Source organism: Myxocyprinus asiaticus, chromosome 46 (genome assembly GCF_019703515.2).
Source record: "Myxocyprinus asiaticus isolate MX2 ecotype Aquarium Trade chromosome 46, UBuf_Myxa_2, whole genome shotgun sequence".
NCBI classification, from domain to species: domain Eukaryota; kingdom Metazoa; phylum Chordata; class Actinopteri; order Cypriniformes; family Catostomidae; genus Myxocyprinus; species Myxocyprinus asiaticus.
The window spans coordinates 28,313,691-28,327,384 of NC_059389.1; the positions used below are offsets into that span (position 1 = coordinate 28,313,691).

Genomic DNA, 13,694 nt, shown 5'->3' on the forward strand with positions numbered 1-13,694 from the left:
AAACATAATCTCTCACCGATTCAAAAGCATCACAGACCACAGCGACTGTTGCTAACAAACAACATCGTCCACTTCCTCTTTAAAGCTATCAACTTCCGGAAACGGGTTTATGGTAAATGTAGTTTTAACGGAATCACGCGTTCACCTACTAACTAAATGAACCGCTCGAAAACAGCTTATCTGAAATCCCACTACAGCAAGCAAAAGAGTAAAAATAATCTCCTGTTTGACAATATTCCACATATTCAATCAAAGTATATTAATTTCTGTATATTAACACTAATTTTGCATGGGATTGCAATGTAATGTGCTTTACAGTAAATTAAAAAAAAGGACTAATGCACCAAACTTAACACCAAAGGCTTATTTTCACACGTCACATCCTTTAACTACATTAAGCCGTCATCTGAAAGCAGAAATGCAGGTTCAGACTCATAAAGTAGTGATTTATTATGTGTTATGCCAACAGGAAAATGGCATTAAACAGGCAGAAAGTGGGCGGGGCTTCAACTTCCGTGTTACAGGATCTGCGCACAGAATGCTATTTGCTATCATACTTACGTCAAATACTCGGCGTATCTCTTCATCCCGAAGCCGTCGGCACGCACTCAGCGTAACTCAAATGCAGCAGGAATGAGCTGTCAATCAAAGGACATTTAAATGGCTACACCGTACTCGCTCGCGCTGTCATGAAATAACATAATTCCAGTTCATTTAACAGCTGATTTCTTTTCTGCATGTCTTATATAGCTAACATAGATTAAAATCACTTGTGTCTCAATATATACACGCACGAAAAGCCCCAAAATGACCGAGGAGGAAGACACATTACAGAAAACTAGACATGAATTTGAAGATCTGTGTCGAGGTCTGAATATGGACGAGGAGTCGAGTAACGGAGCATGGAGAAGCTATGAAAATATCAGCAAAAATTACACTCTCGAGGTAAACTGTATTTGTATAGGCCTAATGCACGTACTCGATATACGTGCATGCATGCATAGTAAAGTATGTGCCTTTTCATGCACCATGTTGTTTTTCTGTTTGAATAATAACGAGTATTGTACTTGAATATATACATGAATATTTGCATGTGTGCTCGTAAATGTTTACAAGCGTGCGTGTGTAAATAGATCATACTGTCTATTTGACATGAGTGCAGAATGCGCGTAAGGGGGTGAGAGCATACTGTATGTGTGACATCATCAGAGGCATTATCTGAATGAACACGTCCTTTACAGCAAAATACTTTCAATAGTGGTTGTGTTTTAACATTTGAATGCTGATACCTGAAGAATAATAATATATCTTGATAGCATTTGCCCCAGACATGCTCCCTATATAGGGGCTAGTGCCCCCTTATAGTCACCTTAGGGTTAGGATAGAATACCCTTACAAAAAGTATTATGACTGTATTATGGCGGTACTAACATTGTGTCTTTCTGTCTCAGGGTAGTGAAATGCACTGGTTGGCGTGTGCTCTATATGTGGCTTGTAGATCTTCAGTACCCACTGTAAGTAAAGGCACAGCAGAGGGCAACTATGTGTCACTGACCAGGATCCTGCGCTCTTCACAACAGAGGTCAGAAAATCAGCCTCACCTCATTCTGATAGATAGATACTAGAAAAAATAGACTGAATAAATAAAGACTTGATGATCATAACAAAATAATAACAGTTGTTTAGTGATTTTTATATACATCTATATAAATGTAACCCTGTATAGTACAAGTTATGTTCTAATGGTTAAATATATTTTCCACTTGATTTCCTTTTTATTTTATTTTTTTTACATAAAACAGCTCTACTAACAAAAATGTAAATAATAATAATAACAATAATAATAAATTAATAAAAATAAAATTGGGGAATGATGCACCACAATGGAAATGGTCCAAATCCTATTTTTTCTTTAAAATAAATAAATATATGTATATATATATATATGTATATATATATATATATATATATATATATATATATATATATATATATATCTCTTTAAATTACATTTATATTTTTTAATTAGTAAATAATTCTAAATAAAATTAATTCTTCGGTATTTTTGATTATTTTCACTGTCTTAAAGCCTAGCTCATCCTTACTTTTGTCAGTCAGAAGTGAGCACTGCGCACTCTTCTTGCCCTTTCCATAAAACATTGCTGTGTTCATTTTTGTCTGAAACGAAGAAATACAAATCATGGGTTAGTAATGCATAAATGCATTTATATTATTGTAAACATTCCCAAATAAATGAATAATTTCAAAAATATAATAGATGCCACCATCTATAAAATACTTTGAGAAAATGCATTAGTGCAATTCCATTGATGATGCCGTTGCAACATCCAGGTGGATGCTGCACACTAGTGGTGGTTGAGGAGAGTCCCCCTATACTATGTAAAGCGCTTTGAGTGCCTAGAAAAGCTCTATATAAATGTAAGGAATTATTAATTAATTACAGTATTATTGTAGTACAGTGTTGCCATATGGCAACATTTCTCAATTATCTGTAAAACTATTTTAGATTAAGTTGCAGCATATAATGAACTTATCAAAGATGCAACAAAGAATCATGATGTCGAAGAAACACACTGAAAAGTGTTTAATAGAGCAAAATTAGAGCAACACTTCAGCAGGATTCTCCCCTGTAAGGAGACAAAAATCAAATGTCATGTGGCTTTAAAACTGCATATTATTGGTTACATTTCCTTTCCAACAATGCATTGTGCTGTAGTTTTTTCTGAAAGGTGAGAAGGTGAAAGAAATTACATTTTTGCCATTTGGCTACACCATACCATGAAGGAATACATATGGGTGAATCCTGTGAAACCTGTGAATTATATATCTGGATCATTTGTCACCCCAAATCAAGTAAACAACAAAAAGAGCAAACAAAAACCCGATTGGTTATCAGCAGGTGCTTAAGAAAAAAAAACACTGATATGATGAAATAGAAAAAGGTCCTGCTTTTTCTTGCAAAAATTACTTTATATTTATTAACACAGTAACGTTTTGGTTATAAAACCCTTCATAAGGCATTTAAAAGGGTAACGAAATGAGAATTCACATTTTATATTTTGCTTAAATAAAATGAAACCGATTTTAAAGATCAGTGAGATTTTGCAATATGAGATTATTTTAATGACAATTAAGTACAAATTCTTAGTACAATAGGCAAAAATAACACTCATTTAAATAATGGTAACACTTTACAATAAGGTTATATTCGTAAACATTAGTTAAGCACATTAGTTAACATGAACTAACAATGAACAATATGTTATAGAATATATTAACCATGGTTCATGTTAATTATTACATACTAACACATGTTTTACATTAGAGGTTTTATATGTTAACATTAGTTATTGTAATATAAACTAGCATGAACAAACAATCAACAACAATAGTATCTTGATGAATTAACATTAACCAAGATTAATAAAATGCTGTAAAAAAAAGAATAAATAAAAAAAAAAAAGGTCATTATATCTAATGCATTAACTAATGGTAACGTTAGTTTTACAAAAATAATCATATATTATTTAAATTCTGAAATACAGTATACATGTACATCGTGGTAGTATTTTTTTTATTTTATTATTCTTTAAATTATTAAATGTAAAATGTAATGTATGCTGATTTAAATAAAATTAAAAAAATAGATAACAGCAATGAGAATTACAATTGAGAAATATAGCTGCAAGCAACAATTATCGGGGTTCAAGCCACTTTAAGTGCATATGAAATGTAATCATAAAAGGCAAAAATTAACAACTAGTTAAAATAGACAAGTACTTTTGTACAAAGCTCCCTGTATGTCATGAGAACAGACTGGTATTGTCACAGAATGTGATGTTTTGGAGATTAATGCAAGAATTGTATTTTTTTGGTTGCCATGATGTAACTTATCAGAATGAAAGTCTGGTTATTATGTTGTGTTACGTGAAACTTGGATGTGGGATATTTCTACTTGATATCTTTGATGTTTGATCATAAAGAGATTTCATTGCATGATGGTCATAATATTATATAATATAGCCCCAAGCGGCAATCATCAGTGGCTAAGCATACATTTTCACCTTATTCACAGTAGCGCCATATTTGTTTTTTGACAGGATGAAAATGAGAGTGCGAGGGTCAAACTAACAGTTTCTTCAATGGGTTTTGCTGTTGTTGAAAGTATTTTGGATCATTTTGTGGGCAAAACATTGAAAAAAGATTCCACAAAGCACATGTTGTGAATATTAGATATGATCTAAGACCTTTATAGGCCCTAAGAGATATAATCAATACAATTAAATTAAATAATCCACCTGATAACATTAAATTACTTTTATATGTTTAAAGCATTGTTAATCATTTTAAATTTAATAGTATTACATTATTAATTAGAATAAATCTATCTGCCTTATCCGTTTTATTTTAACTATAACTAGAGGTTGCTGGTCCATGAGTTATCTTCTTCTGTGAGTGTGCATATGTCACCCAGATAGCACACGTACATCTCAGAGATGTCCGATTTAGATATTTTCACCTGGAAAGCATCACAATCTAATTAGCATCTGCTAAACATCTTAAAAATATCAGATTTACAAACATTCTAAATCATAAACGTGGCAAAGACATCTGCTTATTGTCTTATTGACATCCGAGACACACTTATTGACATACGTCTTATAGAGGTATTGCAGATAAGCAAACAACCAAAAAAATAAGTCTTCCAGATGTAAACACATTTCAAACAGATATCTGGGTGATGTATGTTTTCTATCAGGGCAGCTTCTCCTATCTTCACCACGGATGATGGTAAAGCGGCACAAATAGCGGGATTATTATTTGAAAAAGTTCTATGGTTCCTGCGGATCCTTAAAAAGTCTTAAAATCTCTTAAATTCAGTTTTCCCAAATTTAAGGTCAGAAAAACTCTTAAATATCTTAAATGATACAACAAAGTGTTAATTATTATTTAAAGAGGTCTTCAGTTAGACTGCGGAGTGTCAGAAATTGTGATATGACCTAATGTGAGTATCAAACTTCAAAAGAATATGATTTAATTAAATAAATGCATGCGCTGCATCCTTCAAAGTAAAAACACAACACTACTGTATTTTCTCAAAGCACGTGGGGGCTTGTGAGTGTTTCCAGCTGTTGCAGAGCAGTTCACAATCATTAGGCCATAACGGAAAGTGATCACTAATGATCAGCTGTTGATGATGATGATTTAGTGTTGATGAAATATGACATTGTTTACTATTAATTGTTTATATTGTAATATGTTGTAGATTATTGTAGGAGTGCACATTTTATGTCCCTTATTTGTTTGAATGAGCAGCTTGAAGCAGTGAAGCACAAACATTTCAAAATAAGAGTCCCTGGTGTATTTCAGCCTTTAAAGTTAAAAGTTATGCACTATTAATCAAATCTTTTTTTTTTTTTTTCCTTTTTTATCCCTAGTTATTGGTATTTTGGTTGCACCATAAACTGCATCTGGAATTTAATTCAATTTGGACTCTTGTAGCCTCTGTCTGGCCCTCCCCATCACAGGAAGGAAAGATGAAGAACATTTAATATAGGCTACTAATTTTAAAAACTATTTGCAGATTAATTGCTTTTCTTTCAACACATTATCATGTCAGAAAAATCCAATATTTGGCGACCTCTAATTTGTATTTATTTATATAATGGTACATAAACCAATTTTAATGTGATATAAATGTGAAAAACATGTCTTGAGTATTTTAAACTTGCATATATCCTACCCTGTTTTACTGATATGCAGTGTTAAGGCCATGTTGAATGTGTGTCCCTGCCTGTTTAAGTAAGAGTCTGTGATACATTATTTATATATTTTGTATGGGTTTGTTTTGGTATAGGTATACAGTATCAATTTATTTGTTCAGGTATTGAAAAAGGTCTTAAAAAGTCTCAAATGTTATTTTAAAAACTCTGCAGCAACCCTGTTATCAAGCATCTTGTATGTGCTGGTCCATCTGTTTACTCTGCTACTATAAGTATCACCTGCTTGAAATTTGTCTGACGAGACGTCAGGTGTGCGCATTCATGCCGACAAGCAAGAGATCTGCAGTAAACAACAGTCAATGAAAAAGAGAGCGCAAGACTAAAAGACATTGGGAAGAAGCAGACAAAAAAATAATTAGAAAATAAAAACATCATCCACGTCTCCTGAACCGCTGTCTCATTATTATTTTTAGCTGTCTATCCCTACTATTACAGGCACAAGCTCGTCTTTCATGCTGTTTGTTGACACATTACGAATAAACTCTCATGTTACTATGCCTAATTGCATGAGTTTGTAAATGAATTTCAGTATGATAGTTTCATTAGAAGCCAAATGGCATGTGGTAGATACACACAATATACAATCGCAATATTACCATATTAAATTGTGTTCGGGGAAGAAGCAACAACTATGAACTTTGATCATATGGATGCAAACAGTTTTGAATAATGACGCAGAGAGCCCAACTCGAATCTTACGTAGGTTTGTGGAGTGAACTCACCAGCATAAAGCGCATCTTACATTTTCTGGTGTCTTGTTAACCTACATCACTGGAATGTGCTGATTTACAGGCTTTTTACCAGCATGTCAATTCACAGGCTATTAATATCACCAAGGCGTATTATTACAGGGCGTTTTATAGTAGATAAAACATGCTGCATTTTTATTTGTTTTTTTACCAGTGTGGGAACACACGCACACCGTAAAAAGTCTGAATAGAATTACTGACATGACATGGAATTAAAATGACTGAAGCTCTGGTAATTATTCAATTCCCCCACATCCACATATAAAATTAATCCTGTCCGAATAGTGTTTAAATCTATCCCTCAGCCATTGTTTTCATTTCCAAAAAATCTATAGCTTATGAATGCTTATTACCTTTCTTCATTAAATTTATCCGAAGCAACTGACAAATAAGAACAACAGAAGCTATTCTTCCAAAGGAGAAATTAAGAAGAAAAAAGCTGTTAATTTAATGATTTATTTATCTGATTTACAAGGAGAGGCTGAATGGCAAAATATAACTGTTAGTATTCTTTGAAGACATTTCTTGTTGTGTGGCTCCCTCTGGTGAACAAAAAGTACAACAGCCTTTTTATGTACAGCATCAATTACAGTTGTAAAAATAGCTATTTCTTATGTTATAGCTGTAAAATTGATGAAATTTTGCGTTACCTCAGAATGTTCTTTTGTGCATCTATAATAAGTTAAGTTTGAAAATTGTGCTCATAAGATACAGGCCAATTAGTTGTTATGGGCCAAAACGTATTTGATTATATCTTCAGAACGATTTGACATATAAAAATTATTTTGATAACTTTTTGTCTGGTTCTTGCGGGAATGGAAATCCATGTGACCATATCACTGGGGGGCACTGTTGTATTCAGAGAAGCTAATTTTTTTTATTGTAGTCTATACCGTTCTGAAGTTATTAGCAAAAATGCATTCCCAATATGAGTTATAATGTGCTGAAATTTGATTGGCCATTGGCGGCCATTTTTGTTGATTTGTTGCTCAAACGGCTGTGAAGTTATGACAGGTTTTTAGTTGTAGCGCCCTCTAGGGGCAGAATTGTATGAAACTTTGCTGACATCTTCTAAGCGTGTTGTTAACTATGTATACTGGGTTTAGTTATGTTTGAAGTTTGTGTCGTGTAGATATTGATCAATTACTCAAATCACATTAAATAGAAGGAATTGTATCGTTAATATCTTCTGAGCAATTTTACGGATCGAAATTCTTTTGATAACTTTTTCTCAGGGGGGTCTGTAGATGATGTATACCAAATTTGTGCCGAACGGACTAAAAGTCTATTAAGAGTTCAAAAAAGTAGGTTTTTCAAAAAATTCAAAATGCCAGAAGAAAATTATAGACTAAAATAAAATCGGCCTTGACTCAAGGATTCAGAGGAAAAAAGAATATTGATATCTAGCCCTTACCGTTCAGGAGTTATGACCAAAAGCACATTTGCCTTTGTTATAGTGCCACCTATTGGCCGATCGGGGTAAGAACATGTGTATATTGCTGTGTGAGTATTACCATTCCCCAAAGTTTCTTGTCTCTAGGCCTTATGGTTTGGTCTGCACGATCAGATTTATGGGAGAAGAATAATAATAAATAACGCTGCAAGCAGCGATGACGGGCCCAAGCACAACCAGTCCCTTTCCACCCGGTGGCTTTCAGAAAACAATGCAAGGTGGACACATGCATTTGGCATTTGACATTAACAATTTTGAAGCAATTTGAGTAAATATAAGAGGACTATTTTAAAGTCTGTTGTAAAAGCCACACTTCCTGCTGCCAGGTGGTGAGGCTATGACCATGACCCGAAATAGACAAATCCATGTGGTTAGCCCACAAGACTAAACATAGTCTCAATTTTGATCTAAATCACACGTTGCACACAGCAGAAATGAGACACTTCCTGTTTCCCACTTTTCGCCATTTATTTAATGCCTCGCCATGGCAACACCATTTGATATCTCAAAATCTGTTCGCAATTTAGCATCTTCACTGTCTTGGCATAATGTTGTCTAAATGTGGTGACAGTCTCATGAATCACCTAGGAGGAGTATTTAAAAGTTCAGAGACTGCAGTATTCAAAAGAATCCAAAATGGCAACTTCCTGTTTGGTGGACCTAATGACTATAATTATGAAAGTTGATGAGAACTATATATATATATATATATATATATATATATATATATATATATATATATATATATATATACCAATTTTGGTGACTGTAGATGAAAATGGGTTGCTACAGAGGCCTTCTTACACACCCATTTTAAATTTCACGCTTGTTAAGTACCCCAAAAGTACCTAAAACCTTGAAAAGAATAATAATAATCCTTAGAAGAACAATAGGGGCTCCGCACTTTCAGTGCTTGGGCTCTAATAGAAATACAATAGAGTTTCAGCCCTTCATGCTTGACCCCTAATAATGAAAATCTGGACGCATTACAGTAATGGGAATTTTTTTCCTTTTTCTTTACAGTAATGCGAATATTGAGAATTTTTTAAAAATGAGTTTTCATGAAAATTAAGCAACAAAGCAAAAATATCTTAGAAAATTTATAATATCTTATAATAATGTTCTTAAAAATGTAAAATTTGTTTGACTAATTATTCAAGAAGCACAAGCACAAATTTATGAATCTGTGCAGCTAATCTTTCTAAAGTGTAAACCTTATGAATGAAAATGCGTATGGTGTGATTTCTAAATAATGTGAAGTCTCAACTCCATTTGCCGTCTCTGATAATTGAGCACATCTGGAGCTTGTCAAGTGTAACATTAACTAAGATATGACATCATATACACTTTCCACTTCTTGAAATGTTTGTTAATGTATCACACAATTCCCACATGATTCCATGCATTTATTTATAACCTAAATCTGAGCGCAATGTTAAATTCCTGACCTGACGTGACGATTTCACATCAGAGCTCGTCCATCCGTCTCCTAAAGTTGACCACATATACATCCACATCAGCGATTAAGGTAATTATCTGGTAAAGACTTTATTCTGAAAAAAGTAAAAATGCTCCATAAAGGTTTAAATGCTCCATAGAGTATTCATATTAGGAATATTCCTGCTTATATAAAAAGAAACTGAAACATGCTCAGTCTTTTTTTTTTTTTTCCCCTTCTTTAAACTGTGCTAAATTTCAGAATGTTAAGTGTTCTTGAGCTCTGGAAAGGTACTATATAAATTTAACATTATTGTTATTATTATTGTTTAACTAAATAATTGCATCCTGTCATAAAAAATCCTGACAGACGTACGGGACTTTCACCTGTTTGTAGGCTATATTGTTTTATTTTCATTTCTTTTAATGTTTGAATTTGTATTTTTTATTCACTGCAAAATGTGTGCTTGACATTTCAAATTCTGCTTCCTGCAGAATAATGTTATACATGCACAGACAAACAAAAATTCTGTTTCATGCAGATATTAATATTTGAAATACCACATATAACAACATATTCCACAGTTAATGTGGCCAACAAATTCAGCTTCATCTGGTAAGAAAAAAAATTAAATAATTTAAATTAAATAATAATTCTATAATTAATAATAGTAATAATAATAATAATTATTATTATTATTATTATTATTATTATTAAGCTATTATTATGAAAGGCATATTTTATTAGTAGAAGCTATAAATGTAAGAGTAACATTTAAAAACGGGGGTTTCATTTAGTTTTGACGCACTTCCGGTTTAAGCCCCGCCGACACCCGGTTCTATCCAAATACAGAGACAGATACAAATAATTTTGTCATATGAACAAATGCAGATACATATACAGATAATGGCTTCGCTGCACACCCCTATTGTACAGTATGAACTGTATTACTCTGTAGTCTAATGGGGGCAATGGATTATCAACCAAAAAGTGTAGGGGCACATATAGAAAGTCCTAAATGTCCACTCTCACCCCTTGAATAAGAGTTTGACCAACTTTTTTTTTTTCAGCTTGATAGAGTTTTTTAATAAAATGAAGAAATGGCAGGACATGGCCAACCTGCACAAAGAGTTCCAGCAGAGCACCGAGAAACTAGAGAGAAACTTCACAGTCACCGCTGTCGTCTTTAAGAAATATGTGCCCATATTCAAAGACATCTTTAAAATACCCACTGAAGAATTACCAAGAACACACAGAGGCCGGAAACAGAGGTGAGTTTGTTGGCAAGGACTTGAACACTGCATGAACTGCATTATGTATTTGTTTGTAATGTTAAACATACTGTTGGATAAGATAAAGAATCCCAGGATATGTCAATTGTCTGATGTAAATGAGCAAACTATTACATTTTTCTGCATATGTATTTGAGATTTCATGGTTCAAATGTTTCTTTTTATAAAACAATCCCAAGACATTAAACATGAAATCTTCAGTTTTACATAAAAATGTCTTGATGCATGGAAGAAATAAACATTTAAAGGTGCACTCAGTGAGTTTTTGTTGATGTTGTCTTGGACTTACACTAACACCTAGTAGCGTGGATGCAGCATCATTCAAACGCAATAGTTTTCAGTTACTGATGTCATTGTAGAAATTCACTATTCACAGCCAGACATGATTCATTAAATCATCAGGTTTGTGCTGACTGATATTTTCTGTGTCCTAAGACGATATCCCTGCACTGTCACTGAAGTCTTCAACTTCTGCTGGATCCTCTTCATACATGCTAAAGGTAACAGATCAGTCACCATAGTATTTCTTTATAGAGGTCAATTTTTACACATTTGTAGCCATTTATTTTTAATTTGGCAGTTTAGTATGATAAGAGTATAATTAATTGAATTACTTAATTGGTCAAAATACACAAAACCAGAATTGCCCCACTTTTTTAATTCATAGATAAAAACAATGGAAAATATATCTGCAAGAAGCAATTACGGGCCAAGCAAAAATTGCACAATAGAAAACACAATGTATGTATATGACATACAGTGCAACCCCACTCTACTTCACAAATCGCCCTGCAATGTGATTGAGCTGATGACTTTCCCTACCACAGTTAAGCACTAAATCCACTTCACTACACCGCCACAAGGTGAACAGCCGCCAAAGAGACATACCTAGCTGTGAATCAGCACACCTAAGCACAGAGTTAACCACAGTCAGCTTAGTATTTGCAGGAATTACACAGTGAAGGAAGGACTACATTGTAGAATGCAAAACATGAAGACTCAAAGGTCAGCCAAAGTCTAAATGTAAAAACATTTTTTGGCTGGATACAAACTCACAATCTTTTGAACATCATTCCAATGCTTTAACCACTGGGCCATTCAGCTGACACAACTTAGCAATGCCAAAGAGACTGTCCAAGCGAAGAGTAAAAAACGATTGCTGAGAATACTGTTACAGTCAAGTGGATTTGAATTCAAAAGGAATTATGCAATGTAGTACATCCTACGTAGTATCAAGCTAAACATGAAGACTCAGAGGTCAACAGAAGCACAGTTTTTAAAACTATACTTTACTGGACTTAAACTCACAACCTTGAGCCATAACCCAATGATTTAATCACTGGGCCACTCAACTGACACATCTTGGCAATGCCAAAGACATTCCAAGCTGACAGCTAAAAACGATAGCTGAGATTATCTTGATTTTAATGCAAAGCGGTTTTGAATTCAAGCAGGAATTATTCAATGTAGTACATCCTATATAGTATCAAGCTAAACATGAAGACTCAGAGGTCAACAGAAGTACAGTTTTTAAAATTGCTCTTCGCTGGACTTGAACTTACAACCTTTTGAGCTGTAGTCCAATGCTCTATCTCAACCATGGCAAAGAGACATCGCAAGCTTAGAGTCAGCACACAAGTGTGGATTATCTTTTGAACTGTAGGTGGCACTGTCTCAAAACTACTCAGGTATCCTCAGGACATGGTGTAGATGATGCATAATCACTTTCTTTTAAGTCTGACAATGTTTTTAAAAGATATCACTTTTTAATCAAATTCAATGTGGTGGAGGGACAGTATGGCTGACATGAAAAATCCACATGACCTAAGGAATCCACAGACACCAACCCCAAGATTTTAGGACATACGGTTCTAAAGTTACGGGCAAAAATAGCAAATTTTTACATCTTTTGACCAATAGGTGGCACTGTCTCCAAACTTTGCATGTACCCTCAGATCATGGTCCCGATGAAGCATACCGAGTTGAGTTTTGAGAGGACAAATCTTTGCCGAGATACAGCCTCACATGCAGTTTTACATCGACCTCGTTAATTTTGCACTGCCGTAACTTTTAAACAAAGGAAAAAAAATCAACATTCTTTATAATAATTTCTGTGCGGCTCAGTCTGGAGATTTGTTTGAGCCATTGTTTGGAAAAATTGGACAAAGATTGAAGGATGTGAACATTTTGAAACATTTAATAATTTAGTTTCTAGGAAAAATGGTTCAAAAGATACACGCAAAAGAAAATTGAATTTTTGGACTGGTGGTGGCGCTATGGAGATTGTCCTAGAGGTCCCAAATTACTATGGGCACTATTCGTAACCACCTTCATCAGTGTGCCAAATTTCAACATTTTCCTATGAACAGTTCTATGGGCTGCCATAGACTCCCGCTGGGAGGAAGAAGCAGAATAATAATAAATATAGCTGCAAGCAGCAATTATGGCACCGTATGGCAAGCATTGCACAGCATTAACCACAACCCAAAGATCACAAATGACAAAGTGCAAACACACACAACATTACACATCGCCTCAGAATAGATTTGAACCTACGAATTTCCTTTCAACAAGTCACTACACAGTTCACTAAACCAACAGTGACAGTTACCAAAGGGAAATACCAAGCATAGAGCAATCACAGCCAATCACTGTAGTCACCATAATCAACTTTGAATTCATGTAAGTTTACAACAAAAATAAAATCCAAATTTGATTGGAGAAAAGCCCAGCAACCATTTAGTAATCCCAGTGCAAAGATATCCATAACACCAGAAATTTTAAATGCATGATTTGTTGAGGTAGGGATTTGAACTCACAACCCTTAAAGAGATTTCAGGCTGATGGCAAAGAGACATTGCAAGGTTAGAGTCAGCACACAAGTGTAGATTATCTTTTGAACTATAGGTGGCACTGTCTCAAAACTGCTCAGATATCCTCAGGATATGATGTTTATGA

General features: G+C 34.1%; 2 protein-coding genes across 2 annotated transcripts in view; one reads left to right on the plus strand and one right to left on the minus strand.

Moving 5' to 3' along the window:
- rpgrip1l (RPGRIP1 like) overlaps window positions 1–70 on the minus strand; it is a 41,643-nt gene extending 41,573 nt beyond the window's left edge. Inside the window, exon 1 of the mRNA XM_051690338.1 lies at window positions 17–70. The gene's annotated coding sequence lies outside the window, so the exon portion shown is untranslated. The remainder of the gene's footprint in view (window positions 1–16) is intronic.
- A 585-nt stretch (window positions 71–655) lies between these two features.
- Window positions 656–13,694, plus strand: part of LOC127436283 (retinoblastoma-like protein 2) — a 58,154-nt gene continuing 45,115 nt past the window's right edge. Inside the window, exons 1-4 of the mRNA XM_051690349.1 lie at window positions 656–945; window positions 1,452–1,582; window positions 10,515–10,715; window positions 11,172–11,236. Of these exons, the coding sequence (XP_051546309.1) occupies window positions 808–945; window positions 1,452–1,582; window positions 10,515–10,715; window positions 11,172–11,236 (535 nt within the window). The 5' untranslated portion in view covers window positions 656–807. The remainder of the gene's footprint in view (window positions 946–1,451; window positions 1,583–10,514; window positions 10,716–11,171; window positions 11,237–13,694) is intronic.